Source organism: Zootoca vivipara, chromosome 11, assembly GCF_963506605.1.
Source record: "Zootoca vivipara chromosome 11, rZooViv1.1, whole genome shotgun sequence".
In the NCBI taxonomy this organism is placed as follows: Eukaryota; Metazoa; Chordata; class Lepidosauria; order Squamata; family Lacertidae; genus Zootoca; species Zootoca vivipara.
Window position 1 is genome coordinate 61,486,168 of NC_083286.1, and position 26,960 is coordinate 61,513,127.

The 26,960-nt window shown below is 47.8% G+C and overlaps 1 protein-coding gene across 1 annotated transcript in view; it reads left to right on the plus strand.

Moving 5' to 3' along the window:
• The window catches only part of ARID3C (AT-rich interaction domain 3C), a 113,889-nt gene extending 87,255 nt beyond the window's left edge, over nt 1-26,634 (plus strand). Inside the window, exons 5-9 of the mRNA XM_060280026.1 lie at nt 17,947-18,130; nt 19,764-20,008; nt 22,717-22,986; nt 24,455-24,544; nt 25,573-26,634. Of these exons, the coding sequence (XP_060136009.1) occupies nt 17,947-18,130; nt 19,764-20,008; nt 22,717-22,986; nt 24,455-24,544; nt 25,573-25,709 (926 nt within the window). The 3' untranslated portion in view covers nt 25,710-26,634. The remainder of the gene's footprint in view (nt 1-17,946; nt 18,131-19,763; nt 20,009-22,716; nt 22,987-24,454; nt 24,545-25,572) is intronic.
• Nucleotides 26,635-26,960: the final 326 nt, after the last annotated feature.

A 26,960-nucleotide genomic window follows, 5' to 3' on the forward strand; every position in this document is an offset into this window, starting at 1 on the left:
AAGACCCTCGCGTGCTCCAAAATTTCCAGGTGGGAGGAAGGCTTCAAATTGTCCCCCCCCCCCGCCTCATTCTAATCCATAGGAATTAGACTGCAAAGACTTATTTTCAGCAAGTCCAGCTCACCTCCTCTTCCTTATGCCTCTTAACAAAGAAGTAAGTTTAAAAACAAGATTTGCTTACTTTATAATCGTGCATTGGTTCGTAGCAGTGGCAGCAGTAAAAATTACGCAGGCAAAATACTTAGGTTTACAGTAGCAGCAGCTTCCATCATGTGCCAGGAGCAAACCCAGGTCATATGTCCCTTCACACAGAGCCCTCTCTACCAATTGAATTTCCATGGTCTCTGGGTATCAGCAACACAAGAAGATGCATTTGTTAGGCTTGTCTGCCCATCTCCCACCCTTACTGTGCCCCGAAAGGGGAGGCACCAAAGGGCACTTGCTTCATTTCCTTTGGAGTTGCCCGCCTGCGATTGCCCTGCTGGCATCTGGTCTGTGGGCTGTGAGGCGGGTCAAGTTGGCCACAGCTGTTTCCACTCTCCATCTCCTCCTGCTCTGGATTTGACGGACTCAGCCACAGAGTCCTGGCTGGCCATGGCGAACAGAGTGGGCAGATAGATGGAGCGAGACTTTCCACCCATCCTGGTGCAATGGAGCTTTGCCTCGGTTTGTTCCCCTCTGCAGTGTGGAGAGCCAGGGTGGTGTAGTGGTTAAGAGTGGTAGACTCGTAATCTGGTGAACCGGGTTCGCTTCCCTGCTCCTCCACATGCAGCTGCTGGGTGACCTTGGGCTAGTCACACTTCTCTGAAGTCTCTCAGCCTCACTCACCTCACAGAGTGTTTGTTGTGGGGGAGGAAGGGAAAGGAGAATGTTAGCCGCTTTGAGACTCCTTAGGGTAGTGATAAAGCGGGATATCAGATCCAAACTCTTCTTCTGCAGCCTGTTAGAAGCTCTTGGTTCTTACTATGGCCAACCATCATTTGGAACATGATGTAGAACCATAGAATTGTAGAGTTTCAGTGCAGAAGTTGCAATGCGAAAGATCCTTCAGATGCTGGGCGCTGTAATATGATGATGATGATGATAACAATAATAACAATAACAACAATAATTTATTACCATATTTTTCCGTGTATAAGACGCCCCCATGTTTAAGATATGCACTACTTTTGGGGAACCCAAGTTTTAAAAATGGGCATATGCACTATCTGTGTATAAGTTACAGGTAGGTAGCCGTGTTGGTCTGAGTCGAAGCAAAATAAAAAAATATTCCTTCAGTAGCACTCATTACCAAGCTTAAAACCATGGAGCCACCTGGGATGAATAAAGACATCGGATTCTTATCTCATTATGCATGATCAAGCTTTCTTTAGCGCCTCAGCCCTTGCTCCCCCCCCCAGGACTAATTGCAGTCATCAGGAGTCGTTAACAGCCATCTCAGGTTTACCACTCCCATCAGCCCATCACCCATTCCCCCCCACCCCCCCACCCTCTGTATATATATAAGGGTCTGACACTTCTGTTTCAAGTGTATCTGAAGAAGTGTGCATGCACACGAAAGCTCATACCAAAATAAAAACTTAGTTGGTCTTTAAGGTGCTACTGAAGGAATTTTTTTATCTGTGTATAAGACGTCCCTAGATTTTTAACCTTATTTTAAAGTAAAAAAACCCCAGTATTATACACTGAAAAGTACGGTATTTATACCCCACCTATTGGCTGGATTTCCCCTGCCACTCTGAGCAGCTTCCAACAAAATATTAAAAATACAATAAAACATGGGACAGGCTGCCCGCCCCCCCAGAAAGCATTGCCTTAGGCCCCAGGTCCCCCCCTTTCTGCACCATGTTCAGCTTCGCCACTGTCCTTTTTGAGATGCTTTTGCTAAATCTGCGGAGGCCGCGAGACCCTGCGTTTCTTTGCAGCGGGGATACCTTGCTGTGCGTTTTCCCTCTAATGCAGAGCCGCACTGGGCACAGCCCCATATAGAAACCCCCTGGGAGGGGGGTCTGATTGCATTGCCCTCAGCCCTCCCAGCCTCTCGCCCACTCAGATCCCGAAGAGCCCCCAGACCACAGCAGCTGCGCAAAGCCGCAGAGGTCAGCGAGGGAAGGTCACGGCGAGGAAAGATTACGGCAAGTCCGCCAGCGATGGAGGAGCCCCTCCAGGCTGTGGGGTTGGGGACTCTCCTGCTCTTTTGTGGGGGGCAACGGGAAGAAGACAGGGCAGGACTGCCTCGCCCACAAGGCCCTGCGGAATGCCCCCCTCTCCACCCCCCTTCTCCACTTTGCGGGCAGCAGGTGCTGGAAGGGACGCTGTGCCGCCGAGCCCTCTTGTCCGGGTGACCCAAAAGGCTGTTAATTAGACCTGGACGTGCTGTGAAGGGCTGTCGATGCCTCGGGGTTATTGGAATTGATTTCAGTTTAGGTGGTGAGCCAGGCCTGCGGGCAGGGAGCATGCTGGGAAACTCGCGCGTGGCTCACCGGCAGGAGCTGCCCAGGGTCCTGTTTTCAGGACCCTGGGCAGCTTTGGAGAGCCTGGGCTCCTCCTCCATTTTCTCCTGGGCGATGGTGAGCCCTTGGTGAGGACCCACAGCTCAGCGGCAGAGCGGAAACTCTACCATAGGAAGGAAGGAGCCCGGTTCAAAGGGCAAAGACCACTTTCGACTCTGCTGCCAACCTGATAAGTCAATCCTGGTATGAGCCCCTCGTTCGGGAACTTGAACCTCAATAAGAGCACAAGAAGGGGGGCCCAATTTTCCCACCACCCTGTTGTCACAGTGGACAGTCAGAGGCTTGCTCATATTTAGTTTCTGTTCAAGACGTGTTTGTCGTACCCTTTGTCTACAGGCCGGTTTATGGTGCAGGATCACAAACAACCGAGTGTCCACGCAAAATATAATGCCCACCCAATGCAGGAAACTAAAGCAGTCAGTCCCATAAATGTGGTTCATTATAGTAAGCAATGCACATACTGTAATGTACAGGATACGCAATGGGGAAGAATACATCATAAACCACAGTGCCAAAATATTCACATTGTCAACCCAGAAATAAACCCAGAAACAGCACCTGAGTTCAACAGCGATTCTCCCCACTTAGGAACTGGTATTTTGTAAATATTCAGTTAACCATTTCCATTCTTTTATAAAAAGTTTGTTATCTTGATTTCTTATTCTTCCGGCAAGTTTTGCCATTTCTGCATATTCCATAAGTTTTTGTATCCACCCTTCTTTAACTGGGAGTTCTTCTTCCCATTTTGGGGCAAGTAACATTCTTGCGCTGTAGATGCATCCATGAATACATTTCTATACAGTTTGGGTAGTTCTGTACCTATAATTCCCAAAAGGAAAGCTTATGGGTTTTTTTTTTGGCAAGTGTTATTTTAAACATCTTTTTCAATTCATTATATATCATTTCCCAGTAAGCTTTAACCTTACTACAAGACTGTAAGGTCACCAGAAATGTAATATGGATGATTGGCTTCCCAAATTGACCAGACGAAATCTCAGGCAGTTGAACAATTTTATTATTGGTTTGTCGGCAAAACAATATGGAGCAGTAGGGAAAAAACCATTCCTCATTCTGCCCGACCCATGGGCATACACAGAGTGCTTTTATACCTTTTTGACAGAGTGAAGTGAAGATCAGCCTTTCTGCAGTACTTCATCAACCAATCAAGAGAGAGCACCCCAAGATGCAAAGTCACCCGCCCAACTCTACTAGGTGGCGTTATGTACCTGGTACCTTCATACACGTGTCTATGTGGAATTTTACAGGCACAATTGTGGTTGTGCTCTACTTATAATTTGCGGTGGGCTACATCCTCTTGCTCTTGTGGTTTATGCTAGAATTTCTTAGAAGTGCTGTGTGTGGTTAGATCTTTGCATTAGATGTGCAAACATGCTGTGCCTGTGTGCAAAGTGCTGTCTAATTTACTTTCTATCAGAGGCAGAGAGATTTAGAAAATGGAGTTCCTCTTGCTTTTAGGGCCTGCATGGTCTGACCAGGATTATTCTGGCCCTGGTCATTGCCACCCTATATTCCCTCCTCTTCAATATGGAGATGAAGAACAGGTGTGTTTCTGCATCTCCATTTGATTGACCCATCGCACTACAGTGTTTCCTGGTGTTTCCTGCTTGGCAGGGGGTTGAACTGAATGGCCCTTGTGGTCTCTTCCAACTCTATGATTCTACAGAGGAGCCAGCAGCTTCCCATGCTCCAATGTTAGGCCAAAGGATGGGCAACAGAGAGCAAAGTAAGTGAGGAAGCTTCTGCTGACTTTTCCCAGGCTTGTTATTCAGCTTGTCTCAGAAGGGTTACCAGAAGGTTTATACAGACCAAGGTTCTGCATAGGGCTAAGACAATAAGAAAGAAAATTAATATTATGAGCAGAATCTCTTTTAACTATGATCAACCTGGGAGCCAAGAACTAATCTAACTCTATACACTGGGCAGACCTTCACCGTCTAGGCTAACCTTGTGGTACAGATCAGCCTGCTTCTTAATGTTTTTAACATCACTCTCAACACGTTTACTCTGGTTGTATACCGATGTTAGTTCCCTGATCCGTCCAATATCGGTCACCACGCGTTGAGCCTGATTGATGTACACACAGCAGGAGGAGTTCAGAAGGGCTACCTGGCCAGCTGCGTCTAGTCCTGAGAGTCTGGCCAAAACCTCATGCTTTTTTATTGAGAGACTTCAGAGCCCTCAGAAGATTGCTGGGCTTCAAAGAAGTATGTAGGGCAGAAGAAGGCTAACTGGAAGCTTGCTCAAATGTTAGGTTTTTGACTTCCAGGGAAATAGTGCAAGGCAGATAGATAACTTCGGGGTGGGGGCTGCCTTTTCTACTGAACAGTTAAAATACCTAGGAACCTCCGGCTGTGATCAGGAACTAGCAGTCATTAAAGACATTAGTACATTGCTTTTCTTAAATCAAATAGCAAAATATTTCACAAACAGACCTACATTTTGTTACCTGGCACATTCAGACCTTCATTTCGAAACTTCTTAAGTTAAAGTATACAAGCTAGTGTTTCTAAAACAAATGAATAACGTGCACTACTAAACAGTTTCTTAAAAGTGCTACCACACATACACATGGGGTTGGAAACTTTCCTAAGGGGGAAAGGATAATTCATTGTTAGGATAGACACCATCAGCTAATTCATAGGGCTATACACAAACTCTGAGAGCCTGTAGATTAAGGCATTCAGTCTGCAGAACTGTCAGTGTAAAATAACCATGAAAGGTTTTTTTTTTTTTTGCTTCAGCTTGATGCTATAAAGCAGAGTAAAAATGCTTGCTGAATTTAAGCCTGGTTCAGCTTTTGATTAATCTATTTCCATAACTCCTAAGCATTTTCTGTTGAAATTTTTAGCCTTTGTGTTAGACCTAACTGGAAACACATATTTGCATTATACAAACATCATTTTTGTCCAAGCACAATTGCCACTTTCTACTACATTGCATTTCCATTTGAGGCACAACAAAAAAATCGCAATACAGACTTTTGGCAACAAAGGGTTCTTTCTCTCAGGTGGGCCATGAATCTATAATGGCCACACTAGTCTTCAGAGATACTAGGATACTATAGTTGCTGGAAATCTAAAAGCCAAGGGGCTTTAGCCACTGTTTCCAAAACTTTATGTCAGCAGGAAAATACACAGTTCTCTCTCAGCTCAGTACTGGGCTTCAATGCAAATCAGTGGGTTTCAAAAGTTCCTACACAGTTCTAAAGGCCAGGAATATATATATATATAACAATTGGAGGTTTGTCCTAGCTGAGCATTTGGCTACAGAAAGAATGGCTATTGTTCCAGTTTGCCAGAATCAGGAGAGGCTTGCATTAGATATCAGTGGGCTACCAGAAGCTTCTCCCATCATTTCCAAAGCCAGAACTGAGGGGTGCACCTGGCCAGCTCTTCCAGTTACATCCCCAACCCAGCTATAGCCCTGTATCACCTAGGGAGTTGCTGGAACCCTCCCCATATCTGTATGACCTAGGGAGTTGCTGGAACCCACCCCATGGTTCAATTTCTGAAACTGTTTTGGGTCTGTTCGCTCAAGTGAGGCAGGTACACTGCCCTTCCTTCCAAATTAAGGATACTGCTTTGGGGGCAGGTAGACTTCTACTGTGGGTCCCACTCAATTGATGCCTCCCATACAAATATACATACATACATACATATATAAGGGTCTAAGATTTACTGCGTCTCCTTGTCTCCTTGATGTTTGGTGCTGCATAAGATGGACATTCCTCAACCCGTGCGTCGAGTGACAGCGTCCGGAGTGTCACAGCAGGGGCTACTTCGGTTTCCCATGCGCTGGGCGTCTTTTGCCGGTCAGACGCTGCAAGGGGAAACTGGTGCACCGTGCGCTGGGTACCCACTCCTGATTAGGTACAGCAGGGTGTGGATCCAGGGGGTCATCTCAGGCACTTTCACCGGATGGAATGGATACCTCACCACCTAGGAATGAAGAGGGTCTCGTCTCCCTTCCTTCAAGGATTCACTCAGGGACTCGCTAGCGTCAGGCTGGAACCATCATGTCAGGCTCTGCAAGGCTACACGCTGTTCGCTCGAGTGATTTCCTGTAGATAAAAAACAAAGGAGGGGGGGGAGAGAGAGATTGTCCTTGTAGCTGCCGCTGCTGTTTTAGAACTTCTTGCTGGTTAGTCCACCACCAAACTCTCCGAGGTAGTGCGTCCCACGTATTGGACATTGAGGTGTGTCTGGCACACAGAAGTCATCTCTGGGATGTAGCAGCAGTTAGTTGAGAAGTCATCTCTGGGATATAGCAGCAGTGCCTTACAGCAGTCTTTGCCGAATTTCACAAGGCTTGCAACAGGATTCCACGTCTGGTCCATCTTTCAGGATCTCCCCGTGGTTTCTCTTTCCTTCCACAGAACTTCATGCATGTGCAGGGTTAAGGAGGGGTCCTTTAAATCCGTATTTGCCTCCCATCCAGCTGCCGACGGCTGAGTTCTGCTAGGATACTGAAGCCTGTTTTTCAAATTATGCAAAGTCTTGTGGTTTCTAGAAGAAGAAAAAACTTACAGCTGCTTTGTAGCAACGGGCTGTTTCCGTGAGACATAAATTTTTTTAAAGTCAAAGCATTTAGAGCAGTAGTGTTTTTGTAAGCTGAAACGTGGACCTCCAAAGCATAACATCTTTTTCTCCCTACTTTCACAGCAACGGTCTTGGTCACACAATGTCACACAATAGAATGTCCGAAATGGCAACACCAGCCAGGCACAGCCACAGTCTCTAAGTGCAGGTTGCAGGAGAAAGCAAGTTGTGCAAATACAAATCATGCAGAATCGCTTGTGTAACCAAATAAGGGGGGTTACGCCACACATCTCTGCCGGAGGTTTGAGAGACTGCTTGAGATTTTTCGCAGCCTGTCTTCCAATGGTAGTGTTAGATTCAAACAGACAATGTCTTTACACACAAATCTCCATTCAGTATAACTTCCTTCTACCTTATCCTGAATTCTTTAGTTGATAAACATTCATTTCATTAAAATATGCAGTTCTACAAATTTTCCAACGTTGCTGTCACAAAAACATATGAAATGGGGTTGCAGGTAGGAGGGTAAAACCCTTTAAACGTAGTTTGCTTTTAGAAGGACTCAAATGTCTCTTTTTTCCCCATTCTTGTAAGTTTCCCCAAAAACTAAAGTCTGCACAGCTACAACAGGACTTGGGGAAAAGATTATAATTGTTCAAATAAAATCTATTGTCTCTTGCGTTGTGAACTACTTAAGTACATGATTCTTTTCTTTTCTTTTCTTTTGAAGCCAGCTGAAGCATATGAAAACATTTTCTGAGCACCGTTACTGGCATTTTGTCAGTTTCCTGGGGGGGGGGGTAGCCTCATTTCTAGTATGGTGAATAGCATTCTAAAGGTTGCAGAGATGATTTTTCTGAACCAATCCTCCGCTGTCTGTTTGTACAGCCCTTTTAGGCATAAAATCAGTCTGATGCTTCTTTTGGTTTTTTTTGGGGGGGGGGCTGTTTCAAGGATATTTAAAAGCAGAATACTGGGTGCCTATATTTATAACAAAGTCCAGATGCAGGTAACTCTTAAGTCACCTTGACCATGGCTCTTTGCCATGCCTGCCAAACCGACGAACTCTCTTCTGCTGGGACCCCCTTGTCCCATCTTTCTCCGAACACTCTTCCTTCCTCTTTTACATTGACCGAGACATCTCCGTCCTAGCAACTGACCTTCACCAGTGACCTTTGAACCCCTTCTGGTTCCTCACTGGTCCTTGAGCCATTATTTGTTGCTGTTTAACCACTGCCTTTCTCTTCATCTTCTTTCTCAAAATGCCTTTCTTCTCTCTGGGGGGGGGGGAATACTGGTTTGCGCCACCCTTTTTCTCTGAACTTGTTGTTGGCAGGACTTGCAAATTAAATTTCTTTTATGACATTCTGAATTTATCTACCATGAATTCTAGGGAAATCACATTTTTCCCTCCTCTTGACCATACTCCTCCCATTTATGGCCCTGTAAAGTATCCCCTCATTCAACCAGAGCATGCACTGCAAACTTTGCCACACATACCATGCATTGGACACTTTACCACACTCTACCTCCCAGCTTTTCCTTGTTTCCTAAATATCTATTTGTCAGGGGACCTCCTCCCTACTGACTACTAACATATACATTTTCCTCCTCCCTTTGCCTTTTACCCAAAGCGCATGGTTTTCCCAGTTGACCTCTAATTAACTGAGTACTACCAACACGCTGGAGATGTGATCAGGATCTCCCTTCCCCTCATTAAAGGGGGCCAATTCCCTTCAAGGTACCTTTTCCCTTTCTACTTACCCCAGCCGGCTTTTCCTGTTCTTCCCTTCCAACCTCGGTCCTTTTGCCTCTTTGTCCAGGGCACGGAAACTCAAGGGCCACCTCTGATCCTCCGGAAAAAGTCTGCCGGTGTGCACCAGACCAGAGGCGCCGTTAGGAATCTGCGCCCTGTCCAGTGGGGCAAAAGGGGACTGCCTCTGGTTCAGGGAAATGCCCTCATCCGAGTCACGCACGGCACCAGAAATGTAAGGTCACCAGAAATGTAATATGGATGATTGGCTTCCCAAATTGACCAGACGAAATCTCAGGCAGTTGAACAATTTTATTATTGGTTTGTTGGCAAAACAATATGGAGCAGTAGGGAAAAAACCATTCCTCATTCTGCCCGACCCATGGGCATACACAGAGTGCTTTTATACCTTTTTGACAGAGTGAAGTGAAGATCAGCCTTTCTGCAGTACTTCATCAACCAATCAAGAGAGAGCACCCCAAGATGCAAAGTCACCCGCCCAACTCTACTAGGTGGCGTTATGTACCTGGTACCTTCATACACGTGTCTATGTGGAATTTTACAGGCACAATTGTGGTTGTGCTCTACTTATAATTTGCGGTGGGCTACAAATCAGATTGATTATATTCTCTGCAGCCAAAGATGGAGAAGCTCCATACAGTCAGCAAAAACAAGACCTGGAGCTGACTGTAACTCAGATCATCAGCTTCTTATAGCAAAATTCCAGCTTAAACTGAAGAAAGTAGGAAAAACCACTGGGCCAGTAAGATACAATCTGAATCAAATCCCTTATGAATACACAGTGGAAGTGAGGAACAGGTTTAAGGATTTAGATTTGGTGGACAGAGTGCCTGAAGAACTATGGATGGAGGCTCGTAACATTATACAGGAGGCAGCAATGAAAACCATCCCAAGGAAAAGGAAATGCAAGAAAGCAAAATGGCTGTCCAACGAGGCCTTACAAATAGCGGAGGAGAGGAGGCAAGCAAAATGCAAGGGAGATAGGGAAAGATACAGGAAACTGAATGCAGATTTCCAAAAAACAGCAAGGAGAGACAAGAGGGTCTTCTTAAATGAGCAATGCAAAGAAATAGAGGAAAACAATAGAATGGGGAAAACCAGAGATCTGTTCAAGAAAATTGGAGATATGAAAGGAACATTTCGTACAAAGATTACCATAATCAAGGACAAAAGTGGTAAGGACCTAACAGAAGCAGAAGACATCAAGAAGAGGTGGCAAGAATACACAGAGGAATTATACCAGAAAGATACGGAGGTCTCGTACACCTCAGGTAGTGTGGTTGCTGACCTTGAGCCAGACATCTTGGAGAGTGAAGTCAAATGGGCCTTAGAAAGCATTGCTAATAACAAGGCCAGTGGAAGTGATGATATTCCAGCTGAACTGTTTAAAATTTTAAAAGATGATGCTGTTAAGGTGCTACACCCAATATGCCAGCAAGTTTGGAAAACTCAGCAATGGCCAGAGGATTGGAGAAGATCAGTCTACATCCCAATTCCAAAGAAGGGCAGTGCCAAAGAATGCTGCAACTACCGCACAATTGCGCTCATTTCACACGCTAGCAAGGTTATGCTTAAAATTCTACAAGGCAGGCTTAGGCAGTATGTGGACCGAGAACTCCCAGAAGTGCAAGCTGGATTTCGAAAGGGCAGAGGAACCAGAGACCAAATAGCAAACATGCGCTGGATTATGGAGAAAGCTAGAGAGTTCCAGAAAAACGTCTACTTCTGCTTCATTGACTATGCAAAAGCCTTTGACTGTGTCGACCACAGCAAACTATGGCAAGTTCTTAAAGAAATGGGAGTGCCTGATCACCTCATCTGTCTCCTGAGAAATCTCTATGTGGGACAAGAAGCTACAGTTAGAACTGGATATGGAACAACTGATTGGTTCAAAATTGGGAAAGGAGTACGACAAGGTTGTATATTGTCTCCCTGCTTATTTAACTTATATGCAGAATTCATCATGCGAAAGGCTGGACTAGATGAATCCCAAGCCGGAATTAAGATTGCTGGAAGAAATATCAACAACCTCAGATATGCAGATGACACAACCTTGATGGCAGAAAGCGAGGAGGAATTAAAGAACCTTTTAATGAGGGTGAAAGAGGAGAGCGCAAAATATGGTCTGAAGCTCAACATCAAAAAAACCAAGATCATGGCCACTGGTCCCATCACCTCCTGGCAAATAGAAGGGGAAGAAATGGAGGCAGTGAGAGATTTTACTTTCTTGGGCTCCTTGATCACTGCAGATGGTGACAGCAGTCACGAAATTAAAAGACGCCTGCTTCTTGGGAGAAAAGCAATGACAAACCTAGACAGCATCTTAAAAAGCAGAGACATCACCTTGCCGACAAAGGTCCGTATAGTTAAAGCTATGGTTTTCCCAGTAGTGATGTATGGAAGTGAGAGTTGGACCATAAAGAAGGCTGATCGCCGAAGAATTGATGCTTTTGAATTATGGTGCTGGAGGAGACTCTTGAGAGTCCCATGGACTGCAAGAAGATCAAACCTATCCATTCTTAAGGAAATCAGCCCTGAGTGCTCCCTGGAAGGACGGATCGTGAAGCTGAGGCTCCAATACTTTGGCCACCTCATGAGAAGAGAAGAATCCTTGGAAAAGACCCTGATGTTGGGAAAGATTGAGGGCACTAGGAGAAGGGGACGACAGAGGACAAGATGGTTGGACAGTGTTCTCGAAGCTACGAACATGAGTTTGACCAAACTGCGGGAGGCAGTGCAAGACAGGAGTGCCTGGCGTGCTATGGTCCATGGGGTCACGAAGAGTCGGACACGACTAAACGACTAAACAACAACAACACATCCTCTTGCTCTTGTGGTTTATGCTAGAATTTCTTAGAAGTGCTGTGTGTGGTTAGATCTTTGCATTAGATGTGCAAACATGCTGTGCCTGTGTGCAAAGTGCTGTCTAATTTACTTTCTATCAGAGGCAGAGAGATTTAGAAAATGGAGTTCCTCTTGCTTTTAGGGCCTGCATGGTCTGACCAGGATTATTCTGGCCCTGGTCATTGCCACCCTATAAGACCACCACATATGATAAAAAGAACCTTCTTTCTCTTTACATTTCCAACACTCATTTGATTTCAATTTACACATTTTTTGCCACTTTTCTTGGTGTTAGGTACCATCGATAGATCATTTTCATATGATTTGCTCTAAGGCCATAGCATGCTTTCTATTTTATATCCTTATTCCACAATCGTTCCCATGCTTCCAATTTGCCCAGTGTTGTAGGAGTAAATTCTAGGGATGAGGAGTTGAAGCTGTTTTCTCTGGGGTCTTGTGCCTTGATCTCCTGCTGCAGGGTCCCAGCTCTGCAACCCCCACCCTCCAAAACCAGAGACACTTTATCACACAAGCCTAGTAAATTAATTACTCGGAGTAGGGAAGGGGTGTGCGTTCTCAGCTGCATGTGGTCCAAAGTCAAGACCGACTGGAAAAATCTGCCCCGTAAGTGAAATTCTGTTGGTGGGCAACCAGGGCTGGCTCCATCCCCACCCCCACCCCCCCCGGCCGGAATTAGGTTTGATGAGGCCCTAAACTACTGAAGGTCATGGGGCCCTTTATATGTCCAGCTGTCCTTTGCCAACAACAAATTTTCGCTGTTTTTCGTGTTGAATATATGCTATATGGTAATTTATGGACCGAAAAGGTATATAAAGCCATTTGCACATAACAAATAGGAGCCTACACAACACAAAACACTGTTGTTGTATGTAGGTTTTATTTCATTTGTTTTTTATCTTATATTTTGGAAATGTACATCCAGTTTTTTTCCCTTTACATTTTTTGGGGGCCCCCAAGAGAGTGGGGCCCTAAGCTAGAGCTTGTTTAGCTTATATGTAAATTTGGCACTGACCCCCCCCCACATGAGATGCTTTCTGTGGGCCCATTCAGGTACCCTTATTGTGCAGCTATGGGTTTTTTGTGCTCACCTGGGCAATTCTACGCAATTGCGCTTTTGTTACTTATTTGGGCCAGCAGAAGTTCCAGGGCAGAAATCCTGCTTTGTTTCCAGTGTCCTGTAGCTTCCTGGTAAAATCCTGTAACTCTTTGTATCACAAATATTCTGGGTTTTTGTTGCTGATCCTGCTTTTGCTGTAGCACAGGAACACTCCTCCAGATGGCAATGATGCACACAGGGAAACAGAAGGACTTGCTTTTTCCTGTAAGATCAATTGCAGTCGTTAACTGTTGTCAACAGGTTTACCACACCTATCAGCCAATCATCCATTCCCACCACCCTTCTGAGTAATACCCCTCCCCACCCTCCACTATATATAAGGGTCTGTGACTTCTGTTTCAGTGTATCTGAAGAAGTGTGCATGCACACGAAAGCTGAAACCAATAACAAACTTTGTTGTTGTTGTTGTTCAGTCATTTAGTCATGTCCGACTCTTCGTGACCCCCATGGACCATAGCACACCAGGCACTCCTGTCTTGCACTGCCTCCCGCAGTTTGGTCAAACTCATGTTCGTAGCTTCGAGAACACTGTCCAGCCATCTCGTCCTCTGTCGTCCCCTTCTCCTAGTGCCCTCCATCTTTCCCAACATCAGGGTCTTTTCCAGGGAGTCTTCTCTTCTCATGAGGTCGCCAAAGTATTGGAGCCTCAACTTCAGGATCTGTCCTTCCAGTGAGCACTCAGGGCCGATTTCCTTCAGAATGGATAGGTTTGATCTTCTTGCAGTCCGTGGGACTCTCAAGAGTCTCCTCCAGCACCATAATTCAAAAGCATCAATTCTTCGGCGATCAGCCTTCTTTATGGTCCAGCTCTCACTTCCATACATCACTACTGGGGGGGAAACCAAACTTAGTTGGTCTCTAAGGGCGCTGTGGGTTAAACCACTGAGCCTCTTGGTTGGCGGTTCAAATCCCCACAATGGGGTGAGCTCCCATTGCTCGGTCCCAGCTCCTGCCAACCTAGCAGTTTGAAAGCTTGTCAAAGTGCAAGTAGATAAATAGATACCGTTCCGGCGAGAAGGTGAACAGCATTTCCGTGTGCTGCTCTGGTTCGGCAGAAGTGTCTTAGTCATGCTGGCCACATGACCCGGAAGCTGTACGCCAGCTCCCTCGGCCAATAAAGCAAGATGAGTGCCACAACCCCAGAGTCATCCGCGACTGGACCTAATGGTCAGGGGCCCCCTTTACCTTTAAGGTGCTACTGGAAGGAATTTTTTTATGGTGTGCAGACAGTCTGGTATAAATTCATCGCAGATGCATGATTGCTGCACCAGTGAAATGTTGCGGAAAACGCCCGTAAAAACCACCAGTCAGGAGAGTCCCTGTAATTTGTGCTTTTAGCTAAACAGTGCAATCCAGCGGCCAGCTCAAAATCCACGGGTTTGGGAACCGGTCAGGTTGCCGTCTTCTTTCTCCATCCGTGGTGCCCCCTTTTCCTCTGGGACGCTGGCCGCGTCTTGCCGCCGGTGCCCCTTAATAGAAACCGCTCTGTCAAGAACGGAAGCGATTATCGTAAAACATTTCCAGAGGGAGCCGGAACGAGATTAACAAGCTTTCTGACAAGCTGACAATTTTATAAGCTGATAATGCACCATGTAGCTTGGGCCGCAGAGGGCAGGTGAGTAATTAGCAAAGTAGATCAGGAGGAGGAGGAGGAGGAGGAGGCGGCAGCCTGCATGCCAGAGCAAGAGAGCAAGTGCCCCTTTGTGGAGGAAAACTGGTGCATTGGCCCTGGGGCATTTGTTTAGGCACGTACCCCTCATCCCTGCTTTGTTAGTTCTAGCTCTGCATTCAAATCCTGCCACAAAATACTGTCCTGCCAAGATAGCAGGCAGCCACCTAATCTAATCAATGCACACCCACACTGGAACGTGGGCATTCCTGCAGAAGTCATTTTCTGGGATTGTCGGGCATGTGAAGATACTTTCTGTGGCTCAATGGCAGAGCATGTGCCTTGTGGGTGGGAGGTCCTGAGTTCAAGTCCTGTCATCACTGTGGGCGATATGGAGCTAGATCAGTGGCCACCTTCCCCTTGATTCCTTAAATTCATGCCCTATCATTCCAAAACTTTAATGCATGAATGGGCACAAGCATGCCACACTGCTAAATAAAGCATGCAAGGTGATTTTTAAAAGGAGTGGGGTTAGGCGTATCAACAGAAATTGTCGGGGCACAGAACCCAGCTTTTCTTGCCACCGAATGCTTGGGAACAGAATGTTTTCGAGGAATCCTAGAATTGTGGCGCTGGAAGGGTCGCCAAGGGTCATCCAGCCCAACCCCTTGCAATGCAGGAATCACAGCTAAAGAATTGCTGTGCCTGTTGCAGACAGCCCTGAAAACTGTCCGAATGTTTAGATCCATAAGAAGTTTTTTACATGTTTTCCTAATGCAGGTAAAGAATGGAACCACATGCAGACTGCAGTTAATTTGTTTTGTGGGGGGTGAGCTGTCTGTTTTAATGTGGTTCACACAAGACTCTCTATTATATCCATCACAACTGGCTACACGGAAATGGTTACTCCATTTTAATTTTTGTGCTCTGGGAAGGATCCACGAAGTCCAGAGTCAAGTAATAGATGTCTAAGAAGGATTAGGCCTCTGCTTCAGGTTTTTGCTATTTCAGCCCCACCGATCTGTGTTTTATCTTCAGTTTTCCTTTGGAATCGCCCTCATTCCTGACCAGCTGACCTCTTTGCTAGGCAGTTTATCTCAAAGGTTAATCTGCGTTTTTCTAAATCCTGCATTTCTAACCTGAACGCTGATGTTTTTAAAATTTTTATAGCTGTTTTCCTCTGGTTTTGTCTCCCTCTGCTGGAGAGAATCAATCCTATGTCACAAAATATTTCTTTGCCACAGAACCAACAGGGATCACTAACTATTGTAAAACAAAAAAATTCCTTCAGTAGCACCTTAAAGACCAACTATGTTTTTATATTGGTATGAGCTTTCGTGTGCATGCACACTTCTGAAGAAGTGTGCATGCACACGAAAGCTCATACCAATATAAAAACTTAGTTGGTCTTTAAGGTGCTACTGAAGGAATTTTTTTTATTTTACTTCGATCCAGACCAACACGGCTACCTACCTGTAACCAGAACTATTGTAAAACAGGACAGCTTTTTCTAAGTTCTTAATTTATAGCGTGACCTTTATCTAGGGGTTTTACGTATACTTAGGCATATACTGCGATAGCCAAAACTATTGAATAAGAAATATTATGTTCTTCAGCCTGCATTGATCATGGAAAAGGAACACCTTTTTTGTATGAACTGAAACCTTGCATTCTTCCATCATTCATAGATATAATCGTGCACAATTTATTCTGATTAGCCGAATGGCTATATATAGAAATGAGCAAACCAGGGATATTTTAGGGAGCAGGCTAGTAGGCGGAGCCCATGACTTGCATCATAAGAGCCTACACAACACAAAACACCGTTGCTGTATGTAGGTTTCATTTTATTTTGTTGTTTATCTTATATTTTGGAAATGTACACCCAGGTGTTTTTTTATCCTTAAATTTTTTGGGGGGTTCCCAAGAGAGTGGGGCCCTAAGCTATAGCTTGTTTAGCTTATATGTAAATCTGGCACTGGTCCCGCTATCGAATGGCTCTTAACTATAACAAAGTTCTTCCTAGATGTTGAGTCAGAATCTCCTTTCTTGCCATTTGAATCCACTGGCTCAGGTCTTCCTCCCCTCCGGAGCAGCAGAAAGCAAGCTTGCTCTGTCTTCCATGTGGCAGCCCTTGAGATATTTGAAGAGGGATAGTCCTGGAGCTTCTTCAGCACAGATGCCTTTGGGCAGGGCTACTGCTGCTGCACCTGTTGTATATCTTCTACTTTTTAAATACAGGTGAAACTCAGAAATTTAGAATATTGTCAAAAAGTGCATTTATTTCAGCAATGCAACTTAAAAGGTGAAACCAATATATGAGATAGATGCATAACATGCAATGCAAGATATGTCAAGCCTTTATTTGTTGTAATTGTAATAATTTGTTGTTAGGCAGGTCAATTATAAATGGAATGTGATTAATGAAATGTAATAGTGATGTTTATATTTGTTTATTTTTGTATTATTGTAACTATTTGTTTTATTACTGTGGAATTTGTAAAAATTTAAAGAAAATTAAAAAATAAATTTTTTTAAAGAAAAATAAAAAATAAAAAGTTGCATTACTGAAATAAATGCACTTTTCAACGATATTCTCATTTTCCAAGATTCACCTGTAAATTTTATTAAATTTTCCTACACCCCCCCCCCAATATTACATCATAACAAACAACCTAATTCACAAATCCAAAATCCCCCCCCCCCGGACTTCCCTCAACCTCCTTCTCTGGTTTATTTTAACATCATATTATTTCCTGCATATTTTCATTCCATTCATTTTTTATGTTTAGTCTTATAATTTATATCAATTCTGCTAATTGTAAGTGATTACTCAAAACCTGCAAATGAGTCCCATTTCTTTGCATTGTTTCTGTAGGTAAGCCATAAATGGTTTCCAATCTTCCATGGAGGTTTTTTTTTGTCCTTATGTCGAAGTTTTTCAGTTATTTTTGCCATTTCGGCGTATTCTGTAAGCTTTTCTTGCCATTCTTCCTTGGTTGGTATTTTATCACTTTTCCATCTTTGTGCCAATACCATCCTTGTATTTTTTAGCATACATAAAAAGTTTTTGTTTTCCCTTTGGCAGATCTTGAGACCTAAAATTCCTAACAAAAAGGCTTCTGGGCTTTTAAGAAAGGTTATCTTAAACATTTTTTTTCATTTCATTATATATCATTTCCCAGTAATTTTTAACGACAGTGGTACCTCTGGTTGCGAACGGGATCTGTTCCGGAGCCCCGTTCGCAACATGAGCAGTATGCAACCTGCGTCTGCGGGTCGCAATTTGGCGCTTCTGCGCATGCGCATGGCATCATCCGACACTTCTGCGCATGCGCGAACCGCCGAACCCGCAAGTAACCCGTTCCGTTACTTCCGGGTTGGGTGCGTTCGTAACCCGTGTTGTATGCAACCCGCAGCATTTGTATCCAGAGGTATGACTGTATTTTACAATTCCACCATAAACACCTGTTGTATATCTGCCAACCTTGAATTTCGTCTCTCCCCAGGGACTCCAGTGAATCGTATCCCCATCATGGCAAAGCAGGTCCTGGACCTCTACACCTTGTACCGTCTGGTGACCGAGAAAGGGGGCCTGGTGGAAGTCATCAACAAGAAGATCTGGCGCGAGATCACCAAAGGCCTCAACCTGCCCACCTCCATAACCAGCGCTGCTTTCACCCTCCGCACGCAGTGAGTGGCTTGCTCTCCCGCGAGGATATCAGGGCATCGCTTCCCCGACTGGGCTCATACAGGACTGGGACTGGCGGGGATTTTACTCCCAAGACCCCCCAGGGTGCCAGGTGGGAGAAGGCAGTGCGAGAGTGACTCCTGGGGCACAGCCTCTCTGCTTCCATGCAAGGGCGGAGGAGGGGGACAGCCGTGGCTCAGCTGGGCACAGGATAGTTTCAAAACAGGATAGTTTCCAAAGCAGCACTGCTGTGGCCCTGCTGGGAGAGAAACTGGGCAGAACTCCCCAGATTTAGTCATGGGCAGGGGCGTACCCAGGGTCAAAACTGGGGGGGGGTGGCAAGAGAGGGGAAGAGAGAGGGAAGGAAGGAGGGATGGAGGGAAGAGAGGGAAGGAAGGAAGGAAGGAAGGAAGGGGTGAGAGAGAGAGAGAAGGGAGGGAGGGGGAGAGATAGAGAGAGAGAAAGGAAGAAAGAAAGAGGGGGAAAGGAAGGATGGATGGAAGGATGGAGCTCCCGTTCGCCCGCCCCCCCCCCCAGCTCAGGCTGTTCCTCCCCCCTTCCACGTTCCTGTCGCTGGCTGCAGCCGTGGAGGGGGCGGAAACAGCCGGATTTCCATAACGTCTTTTCCCCCATAACTCCCACAGCGACTTTTTCCCTTCAGTTTTCTGAGGGAAAAAATACGGATTTTTTTTTTTTTGCTTCTGGAGGAGGGCAGCTGCCCCCCCTGCCCCTCGCTGGGTACGCCCATGGTCATGGGGAACTTCTCCTGCTGGATTTCTGCCTTGATGTCTAGCTATTCAGACGTTCCGCAGTGCAAATCTCCCTGGATTTAGTCACGGGGAGGCTGCACCTGCTGGATTGCTGCCTGATCTCTATCTATTCAGCAATTCAAGATGCACAGCCCTCAGAGGGGGAGGGAATAGCTGTATTCTGGCAGGAAGGTTCCTGGAGCCTCTTCGAAAGAGCCATCTCAATTTCTTTCACTATCGTTACTCCATCTGTGCCCCAACTTTCCTCTAAGGAGGTCCAGCTGGTGTAAATGGTTTTCTTTGTTATATCCCCACAACAACCCTGCGAGGCAGGCTAGGCAGAGACACAGCGATTGGCCCCAGGTCATACCCAGGGAGCTTTGTGGATGAGGGAGGATTTGAACCCAAGTCTCACACCCCCTGAGAGAGGCGATGAGATTCCCCACAGGGGCACTAAGAGGCGAGGGGGAGACAAGGGGCTCTGGAGGTGCAAATGACTCTGAAAAGCTGGTACATAGCTGCCAAGTTTTCCCTTTTCTCGCGAGGAAGCCTATTCAGCATAAGGGAAAATCCCTTAAAAAAAGGGATAACTTGGCAGCTATGAGCTGGTATCGCCAAATCAAATCTATCTGTTCACTTGAATTAATTAAACGGAACAGTTTAAATTGGATCCTGAAGAAATGTCTGCTTTGCATTATATGTTATTTAGCGGGCCATGCAAACCGCTGTTCTGAATAATTCTGAATAGGGTAGTGGGTGGGTGGGGGTGAGTTTATGAAACCGAGGGGAGGGGGTTGCCCAAAGAAAGTTTGGGAACCGCTACCCTAGCCCTCTAACCACTACCCCGTGCTTCCTCTCTCCCTTTCTGCCTCCTTCCGCATGACAGGTACATGAAATACCTCTACCCCTACGAGTGTGAGAAGCGGGCGCTTAGCTCCCCCGGTGAGCTGCAGGCCGCCATTGACAGCAACCGGAGGGAGGGGAGGCGGCAGGCCTTTGGCACCACGCTCTTCAACTACTCCCCGGTGGGCACGCCGGGTGTCCTGGCCTCGCCCAAAATGCCTCTGCCCTCCCTCACCATCTCCGCACACAACTGCAGCCAGATCAGCCAAGTGCACGCCATCAAGAAAGGTGAGGCCGTTGGGGATGATCCAGACTGAAATTCCCAGGTGTCCAAAAAGGTTCTTTATGTACGCCACTACTGCGGCCTGTGTTTTGTTAGCCCCCAAAATGGAAAACGAGCGAGGTCCCGACCAAAGAAGAATGGCAACTTGAGTTGACAGAATAGGCACAACTCGCAGACTTAACATATAAAATAAGAGAACAAGAAAAACGTCCGTTTAGAGAAGATTGGAAAACGTTTATGGAATACTAGTCTCATTCAGCCCGTTAAGAAAACGGGCGCTAGAGGTGCGATGGGGCCGCGGCCTTCCCTCCCTTTCTGCGCTCGGCCGAGGGGTGCGCCGGGAACGCAATTAAACAAAGCACTCTCCTGTCGTGTCCCGCAGCCGAGCGCAGAGAGGGAGGGAAGGCCGCGGCCCCGACGCTCCTCCCACGGGCCAGGTAGGGTTGTCAGGATGAGGAGGCGGCGGACCAAGATGGTGGCATCGGGCTCCGGGGCCAACGCGGCCCCGGAGTCCGATGCCGCCATCTTGGTCCGCCGCCGCAGGGGAACGGGAGGCAGAGGGTTGAGGGGGGGGAGAGAGAGCGTGTGTACGTCCCGCCTCTTCGTCCAGTCCCTGTGTCCGTGGGGCACATGCGCATTAGCGCGGACACAGGGACTGGACGCAGAGACACAGGGACTTTATTATATAGGATGTGGGGGGAAATTGTGTACAACTGAAATCGTTGGCAGCATTTACAACAGTGTAAATATGTTTTGATGGATGCAATGATGGAATACTGAATGGTATAGTTTTTTTTGTAAAATATGCAGGGATTTATGATATGCAAAATGAAGTATGGAAAGGGGAGAAGGGAAGTCATTGATATTTTAAGGATGTAAAAATAAGTATTTTAAATTGTAAAACAGAAAATTTAATTAAAATTATATGTATCAAAAAGAAGAAGAAAGGTGGGGCAGGGTCTGGCCCCCTGGGCGAGAGGGCACCTTGCAAGGCTGGCCTCTGCTGGGGGGGGGGGGAGAGACACTAGGTGCCACTTATTTCTGAGAGGGGATTGGGGCCAAAAGAGATGCAGAAATGTTTGGCACGCAGGAGGAGAGCCATGCTGGATCAGCCCAATGTCCATCCAGTTGTGGAATTGTAGAGTGGCAGGGGATCCCCAAAAGCCATCTAGACCAACCCTCTGGGAATCGCAGGGAGTCTGTTCCACTCTCAAACAGTTCTTCCTAATGTTTGGTGGTGGTGGTGGTGAAGATGATAATGGTAACAACAACAACAACAACAACAACAACAACAACAACAACAACAACAACAACTGCACCCTGCCCATCTGACTCGGTTGCCCCAGCTACTCTGGGCAGCTTCCAACAAATAGAAAGACATAAGAAAACATCAAACATTATAAACTTCCTGATACAGGGCTGCCTTCAGATGTCACCTAAAAAGTTCTACCTTGGTTTTCGAACAGAATGCGTTCCGGGAGTCTGTTCGACTCCCGGAACCATTTGAAAACCAAAGTGCGGCCCTGCAGCCAATTAGAAGCTGCGCCAGATGTTCGGCTTCTGAAAATCGTTTGAAAACCGGAACACTCACTTCCGGTTATTGATTGTTTGGGATCCAAGGTACGACTGTAGTGATTTATCTGCTTCGCATCTCAAGGGAGGGCGCTCCAGAGGGCGGGCGCCACTACCAAAAAGGCCCTCTGCCTGGTTCCCTGTAACGGTGCTTCTCGCAATGAGGGAACCACCAGAAGGCCCTCGGTGCTGGACCGCAGTGTCTGGGCAGAACGATGGGGGTGGAGACGCTCTTTCAGTTATACAGTCATGATGGCTGGTATAAAGAAGGATATGGACAAGCTAGAGGATGTGTAGAGGAGGGTGACCAAGATGGTCAAGGGTCTGTAAACCAAGCCTTATGAGGAACAGTTGAAGGAGTTGGGTATGTTTAGCCTGGGAAAGAGGAGACTGAGATGAGATAGGATATCCATCTTCAAATATCCTGAGGGCTGTCACATGGAAGAGGGAGCAAGTTTGTTCTTCTGCTCTGGAGGGTAGGACTTGAACCAGTGGCTTCAAGTGACAAGAAAGGAGATTCCAGCTAAACCTCCTGGCAATAAGAGCTTGTTTGACAGTGGAACAGTCTCCCTTGGAAGGTTGGGGATTTGCCTTCACTGGAAGTTTTTAAACAGAAGTTGGGTCGGCATCTGTCATGGATGCTTGAGCTGAGATTCCTGCATCACAGGGGGTTGGTATAGATGACCATTGGATCCCAACTCTATGATTCAATGGCTCTGCTCTGCCCTCCACAGTTGGAGGCAGAAATGCTTCCGAATTCCAATTGCTGGAAACCTCAGGAGGGGAGAGGGCTGCTCTTGTGCTTGAATCCTGCTTTGGGGCATCTGGTTGGGCAACAGGGAGAGCAGGATGGCAGACTAGATAATCCAGCAGGCCCCCCCTCCTATGCTGTTATGTTTATGTGGTTAAAAAAGAGAAAAATAAAAGGTTCAGAGCTGCAGCACATTTGTGGTCAGGCTTTGGGGAGAAGGGAGGAGCGCGGGTGTTAAAAGCAAGGTGTTCAAACCTCTGACTTATTCCGCCTTTCTTCAAATGAGGACATCCTCGTATTGCAGGGGGTTGGACTAGATGTCCTTTGGGGGGGACCCCCTTGCAACTCTTCCGTTTTGCGATTTTCCCCTTCTCTTTTCTCCCCCTCCAGAGGAGAGCATCCTTTCCTCCGCAGTCCCCGGCCGCCTGGCCATCCCCGTCAGCCTGGCCGGGCACCATTTGGTGGCTGCGCAAGCCGCTGCGTCTCAGGCGGCTGCCCTGGAGCAGCTGCGGGAGAAGCTGGAGGCGGGCGAACCCCCCGAGAAGAAGATGGCCCTGGTGGCCGAGGAGCAGCAGCGCCTGGTGCAGCACGCCCTCCAGCAGAACCTCCTGGCCATGGCGTCGCAGTTCCCGGTCAACATCAAGATCAACAACCGCGGAGGTGAGAGCCGTTCCTTGCGCTTCTGTGTCGCAAAGGACGTCTGCAAACCCCTGCTCTCCTCGGGGAACTCTGGGAAGTGGAGTTTCGTGCCAGGAGGGTGACCAGTCTCGGGACCTCTCCCTAAACTACAGTTCCCAGGATTCTCTGGGGCAGCACAGCCAGAGAGGGCAGTGTCCAGGGGGGATGGGATCTGTAGCTGTCGTCCCATCGTCATCATCCATTGTACTACCTGCCCTCCAGCAGCACGTTCCAGGGATTGCAAGAATTTAAAAAGCAGATTGCTGTCACCGGAGCAGGCCCTGAAAATGCACACCTCTCGGGGGTCAAAGGGCAAGGCAGAGGGGGTGCGTCTTCAGCATTTGTGGAAAATGTGCCTCTGGTGGGAGGGAGTTCCACAGCTTAGGGGCTGCCACAAAAAAGGCCCTTCCCCCCAAAAAATTAAATTAAAAATACTTCGGCGGAACTACCAAGAAAGGCTCCCCTTTCTGAGCTTACAGTATCATAGAGTTGTAGAGTTTGAAGGGACCCCAGGGACATCTAGTTCTTGAGCTGAGATTCTTGCATTGCAGTGGGTTGGACTAGATGACCCTTGAGGGTCCCTCGCAACTCTGCAATTCTAGGATTCTTTGACTTTGGAAAAGCACTTGCACCCCAGGGAATGTGTCTGGGTAGGAAAGGGTGTGGAGAAATTAGTAAGTTAAGAAAGCAGGTGAAAGTGTGCGGGGGGGCTTGCACACTTTTTTTGCAAGTGATTTCGATAGCGTAGAAGTGAACTGTGCTTCTGGAGAGCAGGCCCACCACTGACAGTGCTGGGGAGGTTATTCTGGGGGTCCATTCATCTGAGAAACAGATTCCTTTCAGCAAGGATCTATAAAGCAGAGCACACACGCTAGAATCAGCTTTGCAAAAAGGATTCCAATTGTTTCTCGAGGATTCTCAGCTCCCACTGTTAAGTTACCTTTTGCATCGCACTTCAAGCCTCTTCAAAGTGCTTCGTGGCCATTATTGTGCTAAAACAACCCTGCAAGGTAGATCAGTATTACCCCCATAGGGTAGATGAAGCAAGATTACTTCCTTATTTACCTGTATCACAAAATTTACCCAACACTTGCTTGTGGAAACCTCCTGCCCAAAGCGGTTTACCAAAAAGACAAAACTAGACAATTATTGCAGACAAAAATAAACAACGACGATTTAAAACTTCTGAGATGGGTGAGTAAGGCTGACTTAGTGGCAGAGGTGAGATTAGATCCCAGGGCTTCCTGGTTTGCAGAAGAGTCTCTGAGCTGCTTTGCTGCAGGGGTTTGAGCTGTGAGCTGCCGAGCCCATCTCACTTTGATGAGCAGCCGGCTAACCAACGCCGGGGCTTGGGTTGTGTGAAGTGGTGCTGGGCTGGCTCTGGGCTCCGTCCTCCCCGCCTCTCCCCCCCCCGAAACCCCTCTATCGGCATTTTCTTCTCCCCTTCCAGATGACAGACAGGAGGCTGCATTGAACCTGTCCAGCAATGGCATTAGTAGCATCAACATGTCAATAGAAATAAATGGAGTTGTCTACACAGGTAAATAGAAAGGGGGGGCTGCTTCACCCGTGTAATTGCAGCCGGGAAATCCAATAAGTTATAGCTGCGGCCCGGCTGACGACCTTTCCCTCCGACCCTGATGTCTTTGCTACGATAAAATCCATCATCATAAAGTCGCAGGTCCTGCGGTGTGGAAGAGACTGTCCTTTGCCCAGGTAGAGGCAAGAATGCATGTGAGGAATGCCATGCACCTGGGTGGCAATTTTGGACAGGTTGCACCTGAATGCCCCTCTGATTCGGATGCCCTGGCATGCCTCTGTGTTACGCACACCTGGGATCCTCCTGTGCTTGCCTGCTTGTCCTGCCTCTCCGGCAGAAACCTGCCTTTCTCCGTTTTGTAAATAAAGTCAAGTTTCTAGCCCTCATGGCTTGCAGGGACAAAGCTGAGGATGAGGACAGCGCAGGAGCCTGCTGGGCAGTGACTGGGCACCAATGTGCCCTAGATTCTTTATTGACCTGTTCTCTTTTCCACTGTGATCCCTTAGGTAGAAGCCTAACGTTGGCAGATTCAGGACAGATAAAAGGGCTTTTTTCATGCAACGTATAAACTATGGAACTCACTGCCACAAGAGGCAATCATGGCCATCAACCCAGATGGCTTTAAAAGACGATTAGGCAAATTTGTGGAGGAAAAGGTTGCTAGCTATGGTTGCTAACCAGGATGGCTATGCTTTGCTGTCTCCTCCTGTGGTTTCCAGCAGGTGGCATTCAGAAGCTTTGCAATCGCCTTTCCCTCCTCTACGAATTTGCCTAAATCCTCTTTGAAAGCCACCCCAATTGGTGGCCCTCGCTATCTCTTGTGGCAGTGGGTTCCATAGTCTATATGCTGCATTAAGAGGTATAGAGAGGCAGGCTTTGGGCAGCCCCTGCAAGGGGCGAACGAGGCCGGCCATCTCTGCGCTGGAGGTAGGCAGCCCTGGTCCGCTCCTGAATTGCCAGGTGAGAGCCAAGGACCTCCTCTGTGGCAGATAGGAACCACTGTAACTTGGCCTCTCTTCTCCCGACAGGTGTGCTGTTTGCCCGGAGGTCTGGCGTCGCCAGCAGCGCCGGGGGTGCCCACAGCCACATCAGCCCCGTGACCTCGCAGAGCCAGCTGTTGTCCACGGCGCCACGGGGCCACACTCCGGCCAGCACTTCGCCGTGAGGGGAGACGTCCCGGGAGCCTCCTGCCTCCACCCCTCGACCTGGCGCCAGAGACCTCGGGCGGCAGAGACAATGCCACGGTTGCCCTGTGCCAGGGCCCAGCAGAGGGCACCCAGGGTTGTGGCTGAGTGGGGCTGGGTGCTGTGGCCCCATCCTTTCCTGGGGGGTGGGATTTCTGGGCAGGATGGAACGAGACGCTTGAGCAGAGAGCTTTGGAGAGGACTTGAGGGGACTTGGAGGAGGAGGAGGTTGGGGAGACCTCGAGGCTGGACTCTGGACTCCACTCGGGCACCCGAGAAGACTCAGCGGCGGGTGGGGGTGCTTCCTGCATCAACTCCCCTCCCCTGTCAAACAAACCGAGTTGTATACCCAGCACAAGCATGCTGTTCGCACACACAACACCTCACATCTTCAACATGACATAGCTCAGGGCTGGGCAGCCCTCCTGAGCCCGAGGCCTCGCTCTCGCCTGCCCCATGCCAGGCTGGGTGATGCCAGGGGCAGAGGGGGGGGGGCTCAGAGCTGGCAGGCGTCATTCCAGGCACACAAATGCCAGAGGTCTCTGCGCCCACGTGCGGGCGAGCAATTAGGCACCACCAGGCCAAAGCACTCAAGGAGGGCATGGAGCAGAACTGGCGAGGGGATGTGGCTAGGAGAGGGTCCCAGGGGCCAGGCAGAGAGGCCCGGGAGGATGGATTTGGCCCCCAAGGCCTGGGCCGCCTCACCCCGGACATTCTCTCTCTCACACACAGTGGCCCTCCTCTCCTCGTACAGCCCCTTCCCTTCCGTTGACGGGGTCTCTTGCCCTTTCCAAACCACAGCTGTGGGGCATCAAAAGCACTTGGGGGAGATGCGAGGGGTGCAGAATCCCAAGCCTGGCGTTGAGTTTAGCGAGAGCAAGAAGGGAAGGGGGTGCCTTCAGGGGATCTGGAAGGGAGAAGACAGGGTGGGATGTGGGAGGAGGGGCCCACAGGGGCAGGGTCCTCGGGAAAGGATGGAGGCAGAGGTGGGAGGAGGAGTTGGCAGGGGGTCCGAGGATGGACAGGCGAGGGGGGTGAGGGAAGTGGGGCATTTCAGGAATAAGGCGGCAGCTTCCGGGGGTAGGGGCTGTACATGAGTTGCACTTGATTGTAGAAATGGCTTTTACTCGCACCCCACCACTGTGGTACCCAAAGCCTCCCCAAATGTGGCACCCTCTGAAAGGTGCCTTGGCAATGCCCGCTGGCCACTTCCATCCCTTCCCCTCCTTGCT